General features: G+C 36.8%; 1 protein-coding gene across 1 annotated transcript in view; it reads right to left on the bottom strand.

The window, feature by feature from the left end:
* Nucleotides 1–2,824: 2,824 nt before the first annotated feature.
* The window catches only part of LOC131167335 (villin-2), a 34,390-nt gene continuing 16,429 nt past the window's right edge, over nt 2,825–20,785 (bottom strand). Inside the window, exons 15-23 of the mRNA XM_058126104.1 lie at nt 11,877–12,005; nt 7,446–7,593; nt 7,255–7,265; nt 7,016–7,156; nt 6,804–6,929; nt 6,246–6,308; nt 4,319–4,577; nt 3,529–3,764; nt 2,825–3,440 (exon numbers count right to left, since the gene is read on the bottom strand). Coding sequence (XP_057982087.1) covers nt 3,327–3,440; nt 3,529–3,764; nt 4,319–4,577; nt 6,246–6,308; nt 6,804–6,929; nt 7,016–7,156; nt 7,255–7,265; nt 7,446–7,593; nt 11,877–12,005 — 1,227 coding nt within the window. The 3' untranslated portion in view covers nt 2,825–3,326. The remainder of the gene's footprint in view (nt 3,441–3,528; nt 3,765–4,318; nt 4,578–6,245; nt 6,309–6,803; nt 6,930–7,015; nt 7,157–7,254; nt 7,266–7,445; nt 7,594–11,876; nt 12,006–20,785) is intronic.

A 20,785-nucleotide genomic window follows, 5' to 3' on the forward strand; every position in this document is an offset into this window, starting at 1 on the left:
GAGTGTTTGGTCAATCTGATAAAGACATGGGCATTTTGGGTAATTTAAATTCTAGCATTAATTCACTGACAGTACAGTCCTAAATGAGGACTGCACCACCAATCAATATGATGCATGTGGGACACTAAGATTTTTGCACATGTAAAACTCCTAGTACGGATAAGTGAACCAAAAATCAGTCACTGTTTCATTGGGATCCCTCCAAATAATTTTGGAATTGACTTGTAGACAATTGAAAAAATGGTTGAAGGACGGGAGTGATTAGGGTATCACTGAGTGCAGCAATGTGGCCCCCCGTCACATTATTACTTGTAAATAATTAGGTTAATTATTTTCTTTATAATTTTATTTTATTTTTAAAAGAAAAATAAGTTCTCCAGGAGAACTACCTCTCATCGGTCCCTTTTTTCCAATAAAATCACTTCATATAGTGAATCTCACATGATCGGACCCATATGTATTATGATGGATCCTACTATTTAGAATAATTTTGTTGTGTATGCGGGTCTGACGGCAGCAGCAGATCCCACATGGTAGGACCCATATGCGTTTCGATGAATTTTATTGTTTAAAATAATTTCATTGCATAGGAGGGTTCAAGAGGAGGACCATGCTAGTCTTTCAGAACAAGCCGACTTTAGGTTCACTGTCCTGATTTGAAGCAAGAGATGAGCTATAAGAGCCAAAACTCAGGTTCAATTACACAAATATTATTTTGCATTACCAAAACTCAGGTTCAATTACATAAATATTATTTTGCATTACTCTAACCCTGAACCCACGCTAAAGGAATTAATTACAAAAGGGTGTTCAAAATTTTTTATTCTTGTTTAGTTGACATAATTAAAGAGTAAGAATACAAATGGAATGCACAATTTAAGTAAAAGATAATTAACTTTTCTTCAAAAATAATTAAAATAAATTAACCCCTACTTTTAAAATAAGTAAAAATATTATGATGGGATCTTAATTTCGTTACTAAATTTAGAGTGATCTGACCATACCTGTCATAACTGACCCTCCATAATCTAATCACATTTTTGTAAAAAATTAAATTCAAGATTTCTTACAATCCCTTACTCGCCGTTATCAATAGACTGAGTGTAATCTTCAACTTGGATTCGGCATTTGAATAGCTTGTCCCCAATTCAGATTTATTTATGTGGGGGCATTTATGCCATGGGTGCCAATTTCTATGGCCATAAGAGAGAGAGAGAGAGAGAGAGAGAGAGAGAGAGAGAGAGCACATCCACATGAGGGTGGGGTGGGGAATTAGGGTTAGGGTTTGCAGAGATGTCCATTAAATACACTCTGGGCGACAATGACCTACATTGGTTGCATATGTAAGATCTAGAAGAGTCACTGCTCAAGGTGGAAGGCTCCACATGAAGAAAAGGCAATTACACAAGAAGACACCCTAATGCCATTCCATATGCAATACATATACAAGCATGGTTCCAAAAAGATAGGGCCTTGTTTGGCGGCCTATTTTCCTTTCCTCCCCCACTCATTTGTAACTAGTGGTGAAGCTTTGACCAAACACTCCATGGACATGAAGTCGATTCGATGGACAAGAAATTGGTTGGCTCCGCAGTAGAAATTGGTTGAATACACTGTCTATATGTGAGCTTGGACCATTTTGAATCTATCTCATGTGGTTTACATTTTTAAATATCCGACTTGAATGGTTTCACATTGTTACCGACTTATAAAAAGAACATAACAACATATGCAATCAAAATGTGTCGGATGTAATTTAAAGTTTGAGGTAAATCGGAGAAAAAAACAATTGTTGTTACAAATATCTTTATTGTCATGACACCGACAACAATAGTGTAAGAAAAACCCTAGTAGGACCATGAGAACGACCCCATGCCCACCAGAACCCTGGCCGTCAAAACCCCTTCCCCCTCCTCCACTCGTCGCTGCACTTTCACACAGCCATGCTCAACCACCAAAAACCCACAACCACCATCATTGCAACAACTTGCACACAACCAATCCTTCACAAAACCCTAGATGCCAAGAGGGGAGAGTTGGAGAGAGAACCGCCTAAGCATGAACATCAATGCCAAAACCTTATAAATGCTCTCCTAAAATTATTCACAGACAGAGCTCAAAATGGGGAATAATAGTGACAAAGGGAGAATAGGTAAATAGATAGGAGGCAACATCCATGAAGGGAGAATAGGTAAATAGATAGGAGGCAACATCCATGAAAAGGTTCGACAGCCCAGTACAATGACTGGCTATACCCCCATTGGGCTGCCTTTTTCTTTTATGCAAGCCTTGGCCTTCAATTTTCCTCCATTATTGTCCTTATTTCATGACTAGAATGACTTAAATAGTACAGGTGATAACAAACTTAAAAGGGTTCAAAATAGTAGAAACTCAAAAGCATTCCAAGGCTCTGTTTGGTATTGTAGAAAATGTTATTTTGAAATGTATGTTCCTATTTTTCATTATTTGGTGCATGATGTAAAAGACAGATGTTCTTTAACAATAGGATCTTTCTTCTAAGCCTAGAAAATGAATCCATGATTAATTACCTCACAAAACGAACAAAAAAAATAAACTTAAAATCAAGGAATTGTTCCAATGAAACAAACTCTTTCCAATCCATTAAAATGAAATCAACTAGTCAATCAGAGGAGGTGCAATATGAGATCTTGCTTGTATTAAATGAAGGCATCATATGAAAATATCATTGTTCTTTCAGAGGTTTCTCTCAAAAGCCATGAGGGGGAAGAGACACTTCTCAGAATCAACAAGAATGTTAAACAATAGCTTTCTGTATTTTTTATTAGTGAAAATCTGAAAGTGATTGGAAGGCAAACAACTAGAAGTCTGCATTCTTTATATTCAAATTGAGTACAAATGGCAAATACATATACACCCCTTTTGACCCAAAAAAGAAATGATAAAAAGAGTCTAAAAGAAACAGAAATTACAATACATACCAACAGAATAAAAGAATTTGACCTGCCCACTGTCTTTAGAACTACAATCTGTGACCATAACAACCAGCAGCAGCAGCCAGCAGCCCTCCGCAGCTCTACAGAGGTGAAAAAAAAAAAAAAGAATACTTCTTCAGGCAAGGCATCACAAAATCCCTCCCCCCCATCGCCCCAGCTCCAGGGCCTCACACGGGCCCCCCACTAGGTACAATGCCCCGACGATCTAGCCACTTGAGGCCTGGTGCCCCCCATGAATCTAAAACTGCATTTTTTTTCTTGCAACATAAAATAAACAAACAAAAACAATGAATTGCAAGTTAGGACAAAAGCAGCAGAACAAGGAAATCCCTGTCTTGGTGAATTTGGTCTCTAGAAGAGATCAGCTTTCTTCTTATGCATGTCTTGCTTCCACTTGGGCAATCGGTAGAATGCTTCTTTAGTCATCCCCAATACACTCTGAAACTCCTCATCCGACAAATAGGCCTGGGTGGTTGAAACAGAAGAAACATGTGACAGAGAAAAAATTGTGAAACAGCTGAATAAAAAAATTTTCATGGTGGGACGAACGAACCTCTCTCCGTTTAAAATCTATTCCAGAAACAGGGTTGTCTGACTTAGCCTTCAGCTGATCATAGGCAAATGTACCTTGATTACTCTCAGTACCATTCTCATCCTGCTCCACCTCTTGTTTAGGTCCTGTATCTTCCCCATTACTTTCTGATATGAGTCCTCTCTCCACCTCCTTGACATCAGCAACTTCTTGAGAATCCTCAGCCTCAGGAAGAACAATTCCACTTTTTGTTCTAGCTGCAAGTGGAAACTCACTGTCAAATGATCTACAATTCTAGATTCACATGAACAAACATAAGGTCAAATTGCTTTTATGAAAATGTGCAAGCAAAAAACTGCAAGGTTCACTGGAGATTTTTAAAAATACCAAATGACAAGGAATATCACCTGGATAAATTATCCAAAACATTTTCTATGATTGAATAAAAACACGGAAGATGAGCTGCTTCTGGTGAACGAGGGCTGCTTTTCCACACAACTTGAAATGATGTTTTAACCAATGTGAAGAGAATATATTGAATGGAAGTCATGACAAGATATAAGATACCACATCCTCATGATATCATCATTGGCAAATTCAGAAGTTATTGTTTACTTCAGCAAGCCAAGATGAGGATTTTTTTTTTTTTTGAGGGGGGAGGGGGGTGGTTGGCGTGGTGTGGTATGCCCAGAAAGGTCAAGGATATGGATGGATGCAACAATGCCTAGTGACTGAATACAACCAAAAATAAAGGTCTTTTCACAAACAGATAGCATCAGCACAAGCATATATAAATAATATGGTTTTTTACCAGGAGGGTGAGCTTCCGGGGGAGGGCTACTCGATGGGACTGGAGAGGCATCTGGTGAGTGCTTCTTTTTTTCAGCTGTAAGGACTGATGAAAGAGCAGCTACAGCAGCTGCTCTCTGTGATCCTTGACTTGCACCAGATGACCTTCGAGTAGGAGTTCTGTTTCCAGAAGATGGGTTAAATGCATTGGACAAGGCAGCTAAAGCTGATGCTCTTTGGGTTGGTCCTCCTTGATTTGAGCCATTAGACCTGTCCTGACTCTGCAATAACATAGAAAATAAAATAAGGGGCTACTCATCAGCGGTAAATTTAAAATTTAGCACTACTCAAATCTGTCTGCACTCTCAAGTGCACACAATGAGGTATTACATAGCACAAGAGCAAGGGGAAACTAACAACTGAAGGAAAAACATAGAAGTAATTAGAAGAAAAAGTATTCACATTGTCCTTTTTTATCACTTCGTTTCTTTCGGGTTTTTTCATTTTTATAATGTCCTTCCTTGTTTAGGTCGGTAGGCCAGGTTTGTGCAGACCAGCATGGAGGAGTAAAATCTAACATAGGCCACCTAAAAGGCACCTCCACTGCAGCGGTGCTCTGCTTGTTGGACGACCATACATTGTTTTGAAACAAGTGATTTCAAAACCCAACATAAATAGCAAACCAGAGATATCTCCTAAATACGACAGGATAAATCAAAGGGTACAAAAAGATGTCTCCACAAGCGAGAAAATCTAGGGATACTAAAGTTAGAGGAGTCCCTTGGATTTGTCTGATTCACTGGTCTAAACTCTAATTTTTTGCAATGCCACACCTGTCTTCAACGTAAAACACCCCAAGCTGTCCATAATCATACGTCGGTTCATCCACGTGCTATCAAGAACACATGCAATGCAGAATGAAAACAGTTACAGAAACTAGGGACCTGTTTGGTAACGTTTCTGTAGTTGGTTTTCTGATTTTGTTTTTGTACAGCAAATAAACAGATTAGGGAAAAAAAAATGCGTGTTGAGTGTTGGAAAAACAAAAAATCAAAACGAGAGTGGATGCGTGGGGTTTTGAGGGAGCCGCTTAACTTGGTGGATGAGCAAAGGGAGGAGAAGGCAGGGGAGCGAGAGAGGTGGGAATAAAAAGGAAAAAGAAATGGCATAAGAACAGCGGAAAAAGAGAAGTAAAAAAACAGGGCAAGGAAAGTGTGGGTAAAAAAAAGTAAAAAGAAATGAAAACCATTAGAAAAATTGGTATGAGAGGGCAATGGGCATGATACAATAAGATTGTTAGCAAAGGATTTTTGACACTATTAATAATTTAATATAAATAATTATAATAATTTTATTGGGATATCGTATTTTGAATGATATTGCTTCATACTCAGGACCCACATAGTGCGACTCAGGCTTTGGTTGTGGTTGTTGTTATAGTGCTTCCTTACTTTTATTATTTAATCTATTTTTTTGGCATTTTATTGCTTCAAGGACCAAAAATGCCGCATTGTTTTGAATCGAGGTTTACAGTGGTTGTATGTGCTAGAAATATAAAACCAACAAGTTATTGGTTTGCGGCCTCTTGTTTAATTTTTGTTTCTAGTTTCTGTTTTCATAATTTTTTATAGTAATACCAAATGGCCTCTAGAAGTTCACAAATCTTTTTCAAATTTAAAAGAAGCATCTGGATACCCAAGGAAAAAAAAAAAACAAAGAAAACTTTAAATGAGTAAAAAAAAATGTCAAGGCAATAATAAGTAATTAAAAAACAAATCTTATTACTGTAAACTTTGGTCATATTTCTTGACAAATATTTATTAACCATGAAGTCCATGGCTAACTATTAGATGGCGAGCTTTGTAGTTTATAAAATAAACTAGAATTGAAATATGTCAACACAACTCATTGTAGAGAAGGTCAAGCTCCAGTATGTTATCTATTTTTACCTCCATGGCATGGCCTGCCCCAAAGAGTAGCAAGATCTTCTTTTGAAAAGAGTTTCCTTGAACCTGCATTGCATATATAAACATGGTAAGTGAGGAGCGTGTATAATTTTTTTTTTAAAATAATGAAAACAACTAATAAAATATTAGCATTAATTACACAATAGTAAGGCATTCAAGCAAGAACCAAACTTCACAGCAAATCATAATAGTGGCCTTCAACCCAACAGCTTTATTTTAGTGCTGATGCAAGCTACAAAATATGAAAGCTGTAGTTCTTGAAAAGCATGCTATCTATCTGGCAAGCATTTATCGGATTTACAGCACAGATTCATAGTGAACAATTGATACAAAAAATGCCTTGTATTCCATCTATTCAAATATTAGGACAAGCTTCAAAACTAGGGAAGGTCTAACATTTTGACATAATGCAGTGGCTACACTACATCCAATACATGTTAATCATATATTCAATATTGACTTATAAAGAAGAACACATCATGAAAAAGAAAAAACCAAAATAAACGAGATATTCTGCATTTCTGCCAATGCAGCACGTACAGTAGCTTTTGCGGAATCCCATGAAAAGTATGTCGTGAAGAAGCACGGTTCATTTGCTTCAGTGATCTTGTATAACGGAACATTTGGTAGCAACCCTTCCAGAGATACTGCCATGTTTATGTATTTCTGCAAATGAATCCTCATAATGAATGAGGAACATCTGGAGCGAAAAAATATGTATAAGAGAAAAGCATGTAGTAGTGAAGCAGTACCTGACCAATTTCAAAAGCTGCCTGCTTATCTTTGGAGTCTACAGACTGACCAACCCAAACAAACACTTCAGCATGTGTGTCAAGTATCAAGATATCCTCTGTCAACAGATCATCCTGAGAGAAGTTATAAACTTCCTCAACCTGCCAGAAGGAATTTAAAATATGTAAAAACATAAAATCCCTCACTGCCTGTATAAATGCTTAAGGAAATTTCAATTGGATGTCAAACTAAAACGCACCTCAAATTTTCCTGGGAAATCCACATGGGAACAAGAGTAATCAATAGAGCAGAGTTAGAAGGGATAATAAGCACAAGTAAAACATTAAACAAATTTCACGTATCATTTTATCTCGAGTGAAGCAAGGCATATAACAATGGACAAGAAAAATCAAAATGGCACGACTGACAGGAATCATGAATAAGATTCACCTTTATTGAATGAGAAGGTGAACAAGTGTGGATCTCTGATAATCTCCTGAGCTGCTTTTTTGCTGGTGTAGTTTTGTTTCCCCCCAAGAGCAAACCAGAACGCAGAGCTCTCAGTTCCTTCTTTAGCATGTTTCAAAGCAACTCCTGGCTGAATCAGTGAACCACATGAACCAAAATTTAATCACACTTAAGAAATCAATAGCACAAGTACTAGATTTCAAAAATACTACATAATATAATTAAGAAACTATATTAAGAATGAGAATTCGCAAAGCAAAAAATAGCATCAATAATAAATTTATTAGGTTTTATCATGTATCACATTATCTGAGCTTTGAATAAACAAAGAGAAGTGAAAATGCCCAGCAAAACATTGTTTTTCTCATTGGGATAATTCCAAGTCAACTAATAATTTAATTGAGACGCTTGAGTCATTTCAAACCAGCTCAGTGCAAGCAAGAAAGTATCATGTTCAAGAGATCCAAAAAGTCAAAGGCAGCATGTATATCCAATAGATTATGTCCAGTAAACTAAGCAGAAAGTGTCTTAAACCACCTATCCTTGAGAGTTGAGCGAGACATGTCAACTACTTCAAAAGCTCTTCTATTTCTCTCTTCCCCAGTCCACAATTATTTATATAATAACCCCACACCACCCACCCCCCCCCCCCACCCCCACCCCCACCCATGGTTCGAAATCGCGGTCGCGGGTAACGTCGCGAAACGGTCGCGGGTGTCGCGGGTCGCGGGAGACGCGGGTGTTACGTAACGGGAAGCGGGCGTAACGGTCGTGAATTTTTTTCACGCATGCACAACCATGCGAAAATTAAAAAATAAGCATGAAATCCATTAATACATGATTTTTAATGAATTTTGAAGGCTTTCATTCAACCTACAAGTTGTGGGACACATCAGTGCAACTTCCTAACGTCACCAACCTCCTCATTCTTGAGCTATGCTTTCTCCAATTTAGCCGCAAGATTCCTCAAAATATTGGAAATCTCTCAAACTTCCAAGAGTTCCTTCTTTACATGAACAACCTGAGTGGTTCTTGGCTGCTATCTTCCATAAATTACTTGTTGAAGAACAGTACAGTAAATAAGATGCAATTCACTGACTGCTGCATTTTTACAAAGAAAAAATCTGCTAACCAGCACATTCCCCCCTTTTTGAAGGTCGTCAACTGTCAGCACCCTGCTCCAATTTGTTTCCCAAGAAAAAAAGCTGCTTTTGTTGAAGCACTCGTCACCTAAATACATTTCTGAGGAAAATTGGTCCTTCTGATGGTTATACTTTTATATTTAACTGTAAAACTGCCGCCAGTGTTAACCTTACACCTTGACCTGTCTTGGTCTACCCCATCAACCCTTGCTCCATAAATCTTGTGTCAAAGAAATTTTCTACAGCATAACTTTATATTTCCCAGTCTTGCGCACCTCTTTCAAAGAAAAATGCTCCAGATCACAGAGACAGCAAAGAAGAAAAAAACAGGAGCCAACTGCTTCTTTATTTTGAGCCAAAAAGAAGAGGTCCAGGACTTAAAATTTCAAATGAACATCCCATACAAATGATCAGGCCAAGAGAAAAGTGCTGCCACCATCTCTGCCTCCTCTAAACAAATTAGATCGTCATCCTCTTCCAAACCCCCAGTCTATAAGACTCCCTTTTTTCCTTGGGGATCCACATATTGTGTTCAGATTCTTATTTAGCACCGCCAACCCTCAGTCATGAATCTATAAAACCCCTTACCAAGAAGGGCATTGTTAAAATAAGAAAAGAAATTCAAACTGGTTGCTCAACCATCCCAATTAAGCAATACTTGCACTACTCATTACACTACTTGCCCAAGCCACCTGTTTGAATTGGTTACTTAACAACCAATTTACCTTAGTGGCATTTAAATTCCACATATTACCCCAGCGGATAGCAACCAAGGGATCACTATCGCTGCCCTTTTAATGCTGCCGCTCATCCACATGTGCAAATTATTCTCCTCCATTCACGCAAATGATACGAAGAATAGCTCGCAAACTTTTTATTTATGGCAAATATTGCACCTTGTGTAACAAAAAAAAAATACAAATGTTGTATTTTTTGTGTGGCTCTTATATTTGGTGGAGTTCATAAACAAAGAAGGAAAAACATATGAATGAAGTCTTTGTGTTGTGCAACAGTGACTCATCGACGAGAAGATACCGAAAGCTAGAAAAATTCAGAAGTTATGAGATACCGAGAGCAGGCAAATCAGAAATTCAGTGACTCGTCGACGAGTAAACCCTTCTCGTCAACAAGTGCTCTTGGGGCTGCGAGAAAGAATTCAAATTTTGAAGGTAAACATTGGGACGGTTCGGTATTTGGTGGGAAGCCTCCGATGGGTTGATAAATATGTCTTTCTGGGCATATTGTGTGTAGATAGAGATCATTGTAACCATTGTATTGTGTACTTTCATTTTCATAGTGAAATCCTTTGCTGGATTGCTCCTGTGGATATAGGCTTTGCCAAACTACATAAATCGTTGTGTTGTTTCTTATTGTTTTCAGATATACTGCGTGTTGTGCTTCATTTTCTTGCTGCGTATTATATTTCCGCTGTGCAATCCCATACTCATTTTACAACAACAAACTATAACAGGCGATAGCTACAGAATTTTACAGGAAATATTTTTTAGATTGGTAAAAAAGAGATTTTATTAAGAACAACAACAAAGAGAATAAGAAATCCTCCTTAAAAGATACAGTAACAAAAACAAAGAATCAAAAGAAATCAAAACAGCTAAAGCATTTTACAGGAAATATTTTTTTGATTGGTAAAGAAGAGATTTTATTAAGAAGAACAACAAAGAGAATAAGAAATCCTCCTTAAAAGATGCAATAACAAAAACAAAGAATCAAAAGAAATCAAAACAGCACTGTCATATAAATTCACTTTAAATCCGAAAAAAGAAAAACCTTGGAAAAATCCTGCTGCTGCAAAAGCCCACAAGGAGCCCAAATATACTGAATCCTATCCCAAAGCAAAATCAAAGACATCCTCTTCCCTGTAAAAATATGAGCATTCACCAACCGAATCCCCCAAAAAACTGCAAAATCACACACCTCCACAATGCCAAACCATCTTTACCCATTCCATAGCCAACAAATCCTCCACTGACTCTGGGTACACCCAACTCTCTCCAAATAAGCCAAAAAGATTATTCCACACCCTCCAAGAAAAGGAGCAATGAAGGAACAGATGAGAAGCAGATTCTGAATTTTTAAAACAAAGAGAACACACATCCGGGATAAAGCCTTGAAAGGCCTCCTACTCTACAGCAGATTGTTAGTGTAAACTCTATCAAGAACAACCAACCAAATAAAGCCTTAACTTCCAAATAGATATATGAAGCAGGAAAGACAAGTTTTTATTGGTTAAATGCTCAAAAATGTTCTACATGAATAATCCCCACAGAAATCAAGAATCCACAACCAGTAATCTCTCCTGCCAGAAAAAATCCTACTATCTGAAAAACTTAATAAGGAGGTGAGATCCAATGCCTCCCTATCATTAAAAGCCCTAGGAAAATGGAAATGCCAATAGAAACCAGTCCCATTAGATAAAGAAAAGAATGAATAAATAGATTGAATGTACCAATCTATACAAACAGGGAAAATATGAGCAAAGTGAACATTTTATAGGAAATATAACTTTACATTTTAAGAAAAATAATCTGAATATGCTTTACAATTTGGTATCTTCCAGCAGAATGAGTAAAAATACGTCCTCTGGTCTCATTTCAATGATCTCTTATAAAAGTAAATCACTAAACCACACACCATAGTTAAGGAAGTCTAGATATGGTCTAAACAGCATTTTGGCCCTTTGGGCACTAATAAAAACTATACCTTTGCTAGCTTTTCATATGAATGGAGTAAGAACAGCAACCAGAATAATGCAAATTGACCAATCAGTATTTTTGTAAGGTTTTACAATTTACGATGAATTGATGCCCTAAAGTACTGAAGCCTGAAGGTAGCATGTTTGGTATCTCGTATCATGAGATTCATGCCATTGTTTCTTAAAATACTAATTAAAAAGAAAATTTTGCACCAATTTTATAACTCTTTTTCAAAGAAATAATGTCCTGGGCAATGATCTGGGTATTTTTTAAGAGGATGATACAATGAAGCATTATCGAACCCAGGAAAAGTGGGTGCAGCTGCAAAAGACAACAACGAAGAAGCAAACCTGAGTGTCAGTTTAAATAAGTTCCATGAACTAACTTCTTTTCCAAGATCAGTGAAGTTCAACAGGCACTGCCTTTCTATAATATTCCATGAGTGGCATGCATATATTGTTCTAAAACTAGCAAGAGTGCATATTTGATATATAATGAAAATAACAAAAAATCAAAGCTTGAAACTGATAAAAGAGATTGTGATATGAAGAACATGCCTTCAAAAATTCTGCAACTTTTGCAGCTAGCTGCTGTTGCTCAAAGGTACATTGATTTCCATGCCAAGTGAAGATTGAAGAGCCAGATTGTAAGAGAAAACAATCGTTAGAGTTCAGTGAACTCGCTACCTACACAAAATTAGCAAATATGCAGCAAAAATATTTGTTAGAACACCAACAATTATTTAGTTTGAAACAGAAATCACCAAGGTAAAATGCAAGAATGCGGTCTCAAATAAACGATACCAATTACACAAATCATGCATTTGCAAGAGCTAAATAATTTTTTTACCTGCAATAATAATTAATTAAAAAAACTATAAATGAAGTACAAAGAAAAAAAGAGAAATCATAGACGCTTTCATCTCTCAACACAAGTCAACTCAAAAAAGTATTATAAAATCTATTTGGGGCCAGCTGCACAATCTTCTCTCTTTTAGCTCTATATAGGGAACCTTACGGAAGGTAATCCTGCTGAGCATAGAGCCATGACGTCTCACAAGACCCATCCTATCTTTGCATTTCATTCATCTCGACTGAAATAACTCCTGCTAAAAATCATGTCTTTATCTCAAGTGAGCAACCCATCAAGGACAACCTCCTCTGTCCTCCCTCCTTGTTTTCAGTTAGTACTACATCCAGTTTCTCATTACTGCAGGATTTTTGGCATGGCTATTCAACAAATTTTTCTCTATTGATAAATGTTGTACCATATGACATAGCCTGCAGTCATCATAAAAACTTCGTTTTAATTTGATAAGCAGTTCTAAAAAGACAAAACACTCCAAAAGAACTTTTCCATAACATAAAACCCTGCTTTCACTTATAGGTGGCATCCTCTTCAACACCCACTACAATCAGTAAAAGACAACTAAATAATCTTCACATATTTTGAATATCTTTGCCAACCCCTTCTTCAATTATTCACTTCTAATTTTCTAAATAACGTTCCACCTACTCTGTTAAGTCTTGCATTCCACTCAATCTCTAGTTTCAAAAATTCACTCAAACAAGTTTCTATACACAAAAATATGATCAAATATAAAAGCAGATTCTTTGTCCAAATATGCAAGACTTCCAATGATCAACAAGAATTTAGGAAAAGTTTAAAATTTAAAGGAAGGGGAGCTTAGGCGCAACATTAAGGCTGTTGCCGTGTGACCTGGAGGCCATGGCTTCGAGGTGTGGAAACAGCCTCTTGAAAAAATGCAAGGTAAGGCTGCGTACTATAGACTGTGGTCCACCCCTTCCCCGGCCTCGCATATGCAGGAGCTTTGTACACCAGGCTGCCTTTTTTTTTGAAAATTTAAAGTGTTATGTTTACAGCCAATTGCAACATGTGATGAAAATCAATGTGGTTCTCCCTTTCCCTTTAACCTTGGGGCAAAGTAGAATCCAAAAAAAAAAGCTTAAATTTAACAGTTATTTAGATATTAATGCATTTCCTTTCAAGAATTATTAGTTTATTACAAAAGGCAAGCCCTTTGGGGTGTTTTTCATAGAAAAAAGAAATTTACTAAGAAAGAAGAATGTGCAACCCTTTTCAGACAAAACCAAATGCTAAAACAACCTATGAAAGGTTACTAAATGATATGATATCCCAAAGTTCCCATGAAACCTTTTTTGGTCAAACCAGCACGTTAACAGAAATCCAAGTTATCATTATTAAATGTAACCCAGAAGGTTGACAAAAGGATTATGCCAAAATCCGCAGGTCCCAAGAAGAAAAAAGTGGACTGTCTCATGATCAGTTGACTTCACCAGTTCCTAGCTTTTTAAAAAAATTGTACAGAAAGGGAGCTAGATTCAGCAACAAAAACCTACAGCAGAAGGTGCCCTGAGACACCAAAGGATTATGCAAGAAGACAAAGACACCACTTGCAATGATAAGGAGAAAGGACTTCTTTTAAGCGGCACAAAAAAATTATCAAAAATATGTCTCAACTTGAAGGTCTTGAGCTAATAAAATAATATATGGTAAAAGGTTGTATGAACAGGAAGGTTATGTACATTGGACTGGGGAATATTAGGTGTTCAAATCATATGAACAAATAACAATTCCTAACCTATTAGATCCCGTCAGACCCGAATGGCTTGAATCCCAAAAACATCCTTATTTTCTTATTGCTTTTTTTTTTAACACATTTGCCTTCAATTCCTTCTCTGCATCAGATTTTGTGCTGAGAAATAGGAAAAAACGAAACTTTAGGTCTTCTGCTGCCTTCACAGAACAAAACAATTCTTCACTCTTGGAGGAGTACAGTGTTCTGCCATTGGGAAGAAAGAGCACAACATTGATCGGGTGAGGTTGTACTCACATTTCACTGTGTTCAAATTCAAAAAGTAGGTTCTTTTAGTAGTTTGTTCACTAATTTATTTATTTTTTTAAGTTATTTTGTTTATGTTTAATTAGAGAACGCATATACATGAAATGCAATTTTTTTTAATTGTTAATAAACCCTAAAAGTTCAGCTTTTTTATTAATTTTTCATAATTACTTCCCTTAGACAACATGGAGTTCAGTTTTTCATTAATTTTTCTTGACTCCTAACCTTTTTATTGTTTAGAGAAATAATACACATGAAATATGATATTTTGTTCTTAAATTTACATGTATTTTCTATTTTTGTTGTACAAATATCATTTGGAATCAATTTTGAAAATTTGTACCAAATCTTTTGATTTGATTCAACAACAATAAGCCTTAAGTCCCACTAAGCAAGGTAGTGTATTTGAGTCCATTTCCAGCATTTTCTTTGACTAACTTACGAGCTGTTAAATCCTTCCTCACTACGTTCCTAGTTATTTTAGGTCTGCCCCTTCTAGTACCATCAACAATAATTAGCTCGCTCCTCCTCATCGGTGCATTACTTGGTCTACATTTCAAATGCCCAAACCATCTAAGTCGCCCCTCCCTTATATTATCTTCTACTAGTGCTACCCCTAACTTATTATGAATGTGTTCATTCCTAAATTTATTCTTTAACGTTATACCACACATCCACCATAGCATGCGCATTTTGGCCACTTTTACTTTTGAATATGTTGTTTTTTAGTTGTCCAGCATTCAGATTCATATAGCATGACAGGTCTTATAGTCATCTTATAGAACTTTGTTTTTAATTTTACTGGTATTCTACGATCGCACAGCACACCCGAAGCACTCCATTTTATCCTAGCTGCTTTAACTCTCTGTACTACATCCTCTTCAATTTCTCCCTCCACTTGAATAATAGATCTAATGTAATAAATCTACTAGTGTTATTGATTTCTTTATTATCAAGTCTAATCTTATCTTCATATTCCTCCATACACGGCCGAAATTGCATTTCATGTATTCCATCTTTTTTCTACTTATCCTAAAACCTTTAGACTCCAACACTATTCTCCAAAGTTCTGACTTAGACTCTACCCCGCTCCTACTTTCATCAATCAAAGCAATATCATTTGCAAATAACATACACCATGGGATCTCATTTTGGATATTCTTAGAGAGTTCAACAATCACTAAAGCAAACATATAAGGGCTCAAACTAGAGCCTTGACATACACCTATTGTGCTTGGAAATTCTCTAAATTTTCCTTCTGCAGTCCTAATGCTAATCATTACTCTATGATACATAACCTTAATAACATCAATACATATGTTGCATACTCCCTTCTTTTCTAAAACCCACCAAAGAACTACTCTATTATATGCTTTCTCTAAGTCAATAAAAACCATATGCAAGTCCCTCTTCTTTTCCCTAAACTTTTCCATTAATCTTCTTAGTAGATAGATAGCTTTTGTTGTCAATCTCTCAAAGCATAAAACCAAATTGGTTCTCTATGACCCTCGTTTCTATTCTTATTCTTTGTTCAATGACTATTTCCCTCAATCCCATCGTATGACTATAAGTTTAATTCCATGATAACTATTACAATTTTGAATACCACCTTTGTTTTTGTATATGGGTATCAATGTGCTTTTCCTCCATTTCTTTGACATTTTCTTTATTTTCATAATAGTGTTAAATAAATTAGTTAACCATATAATTCCTTTAACCATATAAATTATGTAGTCTTCTTTTTACCAATACATTAACTTTGTCATCTTTTATACATTTTACATTGTCTAAATCTTTGCACTTCCTTTCCCCAACTCTAGATAGTTTATATGTGTCTTTTTTCCCTACTCTTGTATCTAGTCTAGCATATAAATTATCATAAGCCCTATGTTTAGCTTCACTAATGACTCTTTTTTTGCCTATTTCTATTTCTAGCCTATTTATACTTTTAAAATTTTTCTATATTTCTATAATTTTTCCAAGTTTTATACCAGATTTTTTTCGTCCTTACTACTTTTGGACATCTTGATCCCACCACCAGCTTTCTCCGTTGTCTGATACTCTTCCTTTAGATTTACCTAAAATCTCCTTTGCTATTTTTTTAATAGAGTTAGCCATACTATTTGACATAGTGTTTGAATCTACTTTAACCCCTATTGTCCAATCCCCCTCCTTAAATCATTTTATCTTTAAATTTTACTATATTTCACCCTTCCGACTCCACCACTTAATTCACTTGCATGATTTATGTTGCTCTTTTTCTTCCATTTCTTTGCAAAAATATCTAATACTAAAAATCTATGTTGTGAAGTCAAGCTTTCCCCAAATATAACTTTACAATCCTTACAAGACAAACAATATCTACTCCTAGTTAAGAAAAAATCTATGTTAATGGTTATTTAGTCTTTTAGCATTATTATTATTGTGTTAAAGTTTTGTTACTAATAAGAGTGAGTTAGTAAGGGTATTATGGTCATTCCTATTGTACTTGCATGTATTATAAATAGAGGGAGACACCTATCATTGAGTTGAGGTCTTCCATTTTACCCAATTACGCAACATGTTATCAAAGCGTGATCCAAACTAAACCTACTCTCCTCAGCCATCGCTGGAAAACACCATTCCCACAGCTGTCCTTCCTAGATTCACCTCCATCCCATATTATTTCACAAAACCAACAATACACCCATAAACAGAACAACCCCGCCCCCCGCCCCCCCCTCCCAAATGACTCCCCCAAAAAAACTCAATCACCAAAGGGCCTCCCACGCGCTGACCAAATGCTGGCAGGGCCAACCTCACGTGCTGGCGCGTGAGTGAATTTCCGGCCACCTTTTTCTTTTTCTTTTTTTCCCTCTGCCATGCTCTGATTCCATCTCTAGACTATAATATCAAGCGGTTAGGTCGTCAATTTTTTTTTACTATACACTTGCGGCATTCTGTTAATGCCTGTCCAAGGCTTGTGAAGGCTTCTTTGTGACTTTTTTGGAGCTGTGGCAGCATTCATATGTTCAGTTGTGAGGCTGTGGCAGTGCTATCTCCGTCAGTGAGTTGTTCACCTCGTCCGTGGCAGTGTGGCACCCAATGAATGGTTGTTTGATGCTTTGTGAAGCTGTTTATCAATTGTTTTTGAGTTTATTGGGTCTAAAATAGTGGGATTTGCTGTGTTTTTTTTATTCATTATTCTAATTCCTTCCATTTACCAAAATATCAAGCTGTTGGGCATGTGTTTTTGCTCCAAGATCCAATCTTTGTTGTGACAAGGCACTCATGGTAATTCATTAGTTGTAGTCACTGTTAGAAACAGTCATTGGTGACCTTCTTGGGGCAGTGGAGTGCTCATAAGCTGTTTTGTGCGCGCGCGCGCGCGTGTGTGGCTGTGGCAGCATTACTTTCTTGGGGCTGCATCTGAGGTTGTCAGTGATTTGTTCATGGTAGTTTTGGTGGTTCACCTCTCCAATTGTTCCAGTGCTGAGTGTTGCTTTCTTGGGTCTGCGTGTGAGTTTCTTATGATCATTGGTCTAAGTTTGTGAATGATGGCGTTTGCAAATCCCAAAAGTATGATTTCTTTGTTAGTCACTTGTTTGTGTGAACTGCATACTGTGACTATATCAGAGGAGGGGTATTCAAGGTTTCTACAAGGGGTGAGCATAATTCAGTTAAAACTAAATTAACCGAGTACATTCGGTTGGTTCAGTTCGGTTTTCATTTTCGTTGAATTTCGGTTTTTGGTTCGATTTTTGGGTTCAGTTAATTTGGCTAACCAAATAGTATAAATTAATGATAAATAATTATATATATGCATATTAAAATATTTTATATATTACATATATACTAAAAATTTATTTATTTTTTATATACTATATATATTAAAATTTTATATGTATTATATATATTATTTATATTTTATATATATTATAATATTAAATGTTAGTTCGGTTGGTTTTGAGTTCAGTTAAATATAGAAATTTCGGTCAGTTCAGTTAATGAGATATTTAAACCAAAATTTTTTAGTTAATTCGGTTAATTAACCAAATTAAGTGAACCGACTGAATGCTCACCCCTAGTTTCTACAATATCAATTGTCTCAACAAGCATCGTATCACATTGCTTCTTTTGCCCAGAAAGGTAGTCCTATAGTCTGGATGTCATCTGGTATCCTTCCTACTAGTCCTTGGATCATCGATTCTACTGCCTCTGACCATATAACAGGTGCAACCAACTTCTTTTCTGATCTCCAACATCCTAAAAATCTCCCTAAAGTTACCCTTGCTGATGGGTCCACTATTGCAGTTAAGGGAATAGGAACAGTAGATCCTACTCCTTCTATCTCTCTTTCTTCTACTTTATACATTCTTAAATCTCCTTTCAATCTTATGTCAGTTAGTAAGCTTACAAAGTCATTGTTCTACCACATTCCTTCTTGATTCTAAGGTTATTTAGGATCTGAAGATGGGAAAGACAACCAGGACATGAGGCTTGTGGACTTCACTACTTTGAGTCAACTTCTCCACCCATTGCCTGCACAGTCACAGCTACACCACTTCAAATCCATTGTTGCCTTGGTCATCTGCCCTTGGACAAGTTGAAATAGCAGGTTCCTACATTCAGTTCTGTGTCTAATCTTAAGTGTGAGTCCTGTCAATTGGGCAAGCATCATCGTGTTCCCTTTGCTCCGTGGGTCGACAAACGGGTCGTTAGTCCTTTCATGCTTGTCCATTCTGATAATTGGGGTCCTAGACGTGTGACGTCAAAGTTGGGGTTTCGGTACTTTGTTACATCTGTTGATGACTACTCTAGGATGACTTGGTTATATTTAATGAAAGATCATTCCAAATTGTTTGATGTCTTTTGTGCCTTTTGTTTCCAAATAGAGACTCAAATTGATATGCCAGTCAAGATACTTCATAGTGATAATGCTAAGGAGTACTTCAGTACTTATATGACTAACTCCGGTATGATCCATCAATCCACTTGTGCCCACACTCCACAGCAACATGGAGTTGTAGAGCAAAAAACAGGCATATTCTTGAAGTCACTCGTACCCTATTGTATCAAATGAAAGTCCCCAAAGCCTTTTGGAGTGATGTTGTGCTCACGGCTTGCTCCCTCATCAATAAAATGCCATCCTATGTCCTTGGTGGTAAATTCCCATATTAAGTTATCTTTCCTTAGACTCCGTTGTTCTCCCTTCCACGTATATTTGATTGCATGTCCTTTGTCCATTAGTTATCTCCAGGAATGGATAAGTTGGATCCTCATGCTATCAAATGTATTTTTCTGGGCTATTCCTATACTCAAAAGGGATATCAATGTAATAGTCCTACTTTACATCGATTCTTTGTCTCTGCTGATGTCACATTTTTTGAGTCTACACCATACTACTCTGATTCCTTGAGTTCTATTGACCTTGATGAATCATTTCCTCTGCCTTGTCTTCCAGACCAAACCTAGCAATTGTGCCCAATCCTCCTACATCTTCATCTAGTTTGAGTCCTTCTCATCGCTTGAATCATCCCAATTTGCAAGTATACACACAACGACTCAAGGGGTAAGTGCCTCCTCTAGCTTCTACCATTGTGCCTCTAGTTTCCTCGTCGGATGATCTTATTTCTCATGATGTTGATCCTCCAATAGCTCTTTGAAAAGGTAAACGCACTTGTACCCAACATCCGATCTCTAATTTTGTTTGTTATAATTTCTTGTCACCCTTTTATTATTGTTTTGTTAGTACCCTATCTTTTGCGGCTCTTCCAAGATCTATTTCTGAAGCCCTATCCCATTCTGGGTGGAGGACGGCAATGGTTGAAGAGATGCCTGCACTACATGATAATGATACTTGGGGTTTCGTACCTCTTCCTTCTAATAAGTTTGCGGTTGGTTATCGCTGGATGTACGATGTGAAAGTCAATCCTGATGATTCCGTGGCTTATCTAAAGGCCCACCTTATTGCTAAGAGGTGTACTTAGGTGTATGGTTTGGATTATTTAGACACAATCTCCCCGGTTGCTAAACTTGCCTCAATACATTTTTTCATTTATTTAGCCACCAATTGTCATTGGCCTTTACATCAATTAGATGTGGAGAATGCTTTTCTACATGGTGATCTTTCATGAGGAGGTATATATGGAGCAACCCCATGGTTTTGTTGCTCAGGGGGAGTTAGGCTTAGTATGTCAACTCAAGAAGTTATTGTATGGATTAAAACAATCTACAAGAGCATGGTTTGTCCGTTTTAGTGTTGTAGTATTTGAGTTTGGCCTTCATTGGTGTGCAATAGATCACTTTGCATTTTATCGTCATACTCCATCCGGCAGTATTTTGCTTATCGTATATGTGGATGACATTGTGATCACTAGTGATGATGATCGTGGCATCTAAGACCTAAAGCTTTTTCTACAGAGTAATTTTCAAACCAAAGACTTGGGACCATTGAAGTACTTTTTGGGTATAGAAGTATCGAGATCTCGTCCACCAACTGTCTTGTCACAATGGACATATGTTCTTGATCTTTTAGATGAGACGGGGCTATTGGGATCCAAACTTGTTGATACACCCATGGATCCCAATAGTAAGTTAATA

This window comes from Malania oleifera, chromosome 11 (assembly GCF_029873635.1).
Source record: "Malania oleifera isolate guangnan ecotype guangnan chromosome 11, ASM2987363v1, whole genome shotgun sequence".
Classification (NCBI taxonomy): Eukaryota; Viridiplantae; Streptophyta; class Magnoliopsida; order Santalales; family Ximeniaceae; genus Malania; species Malania oleifera.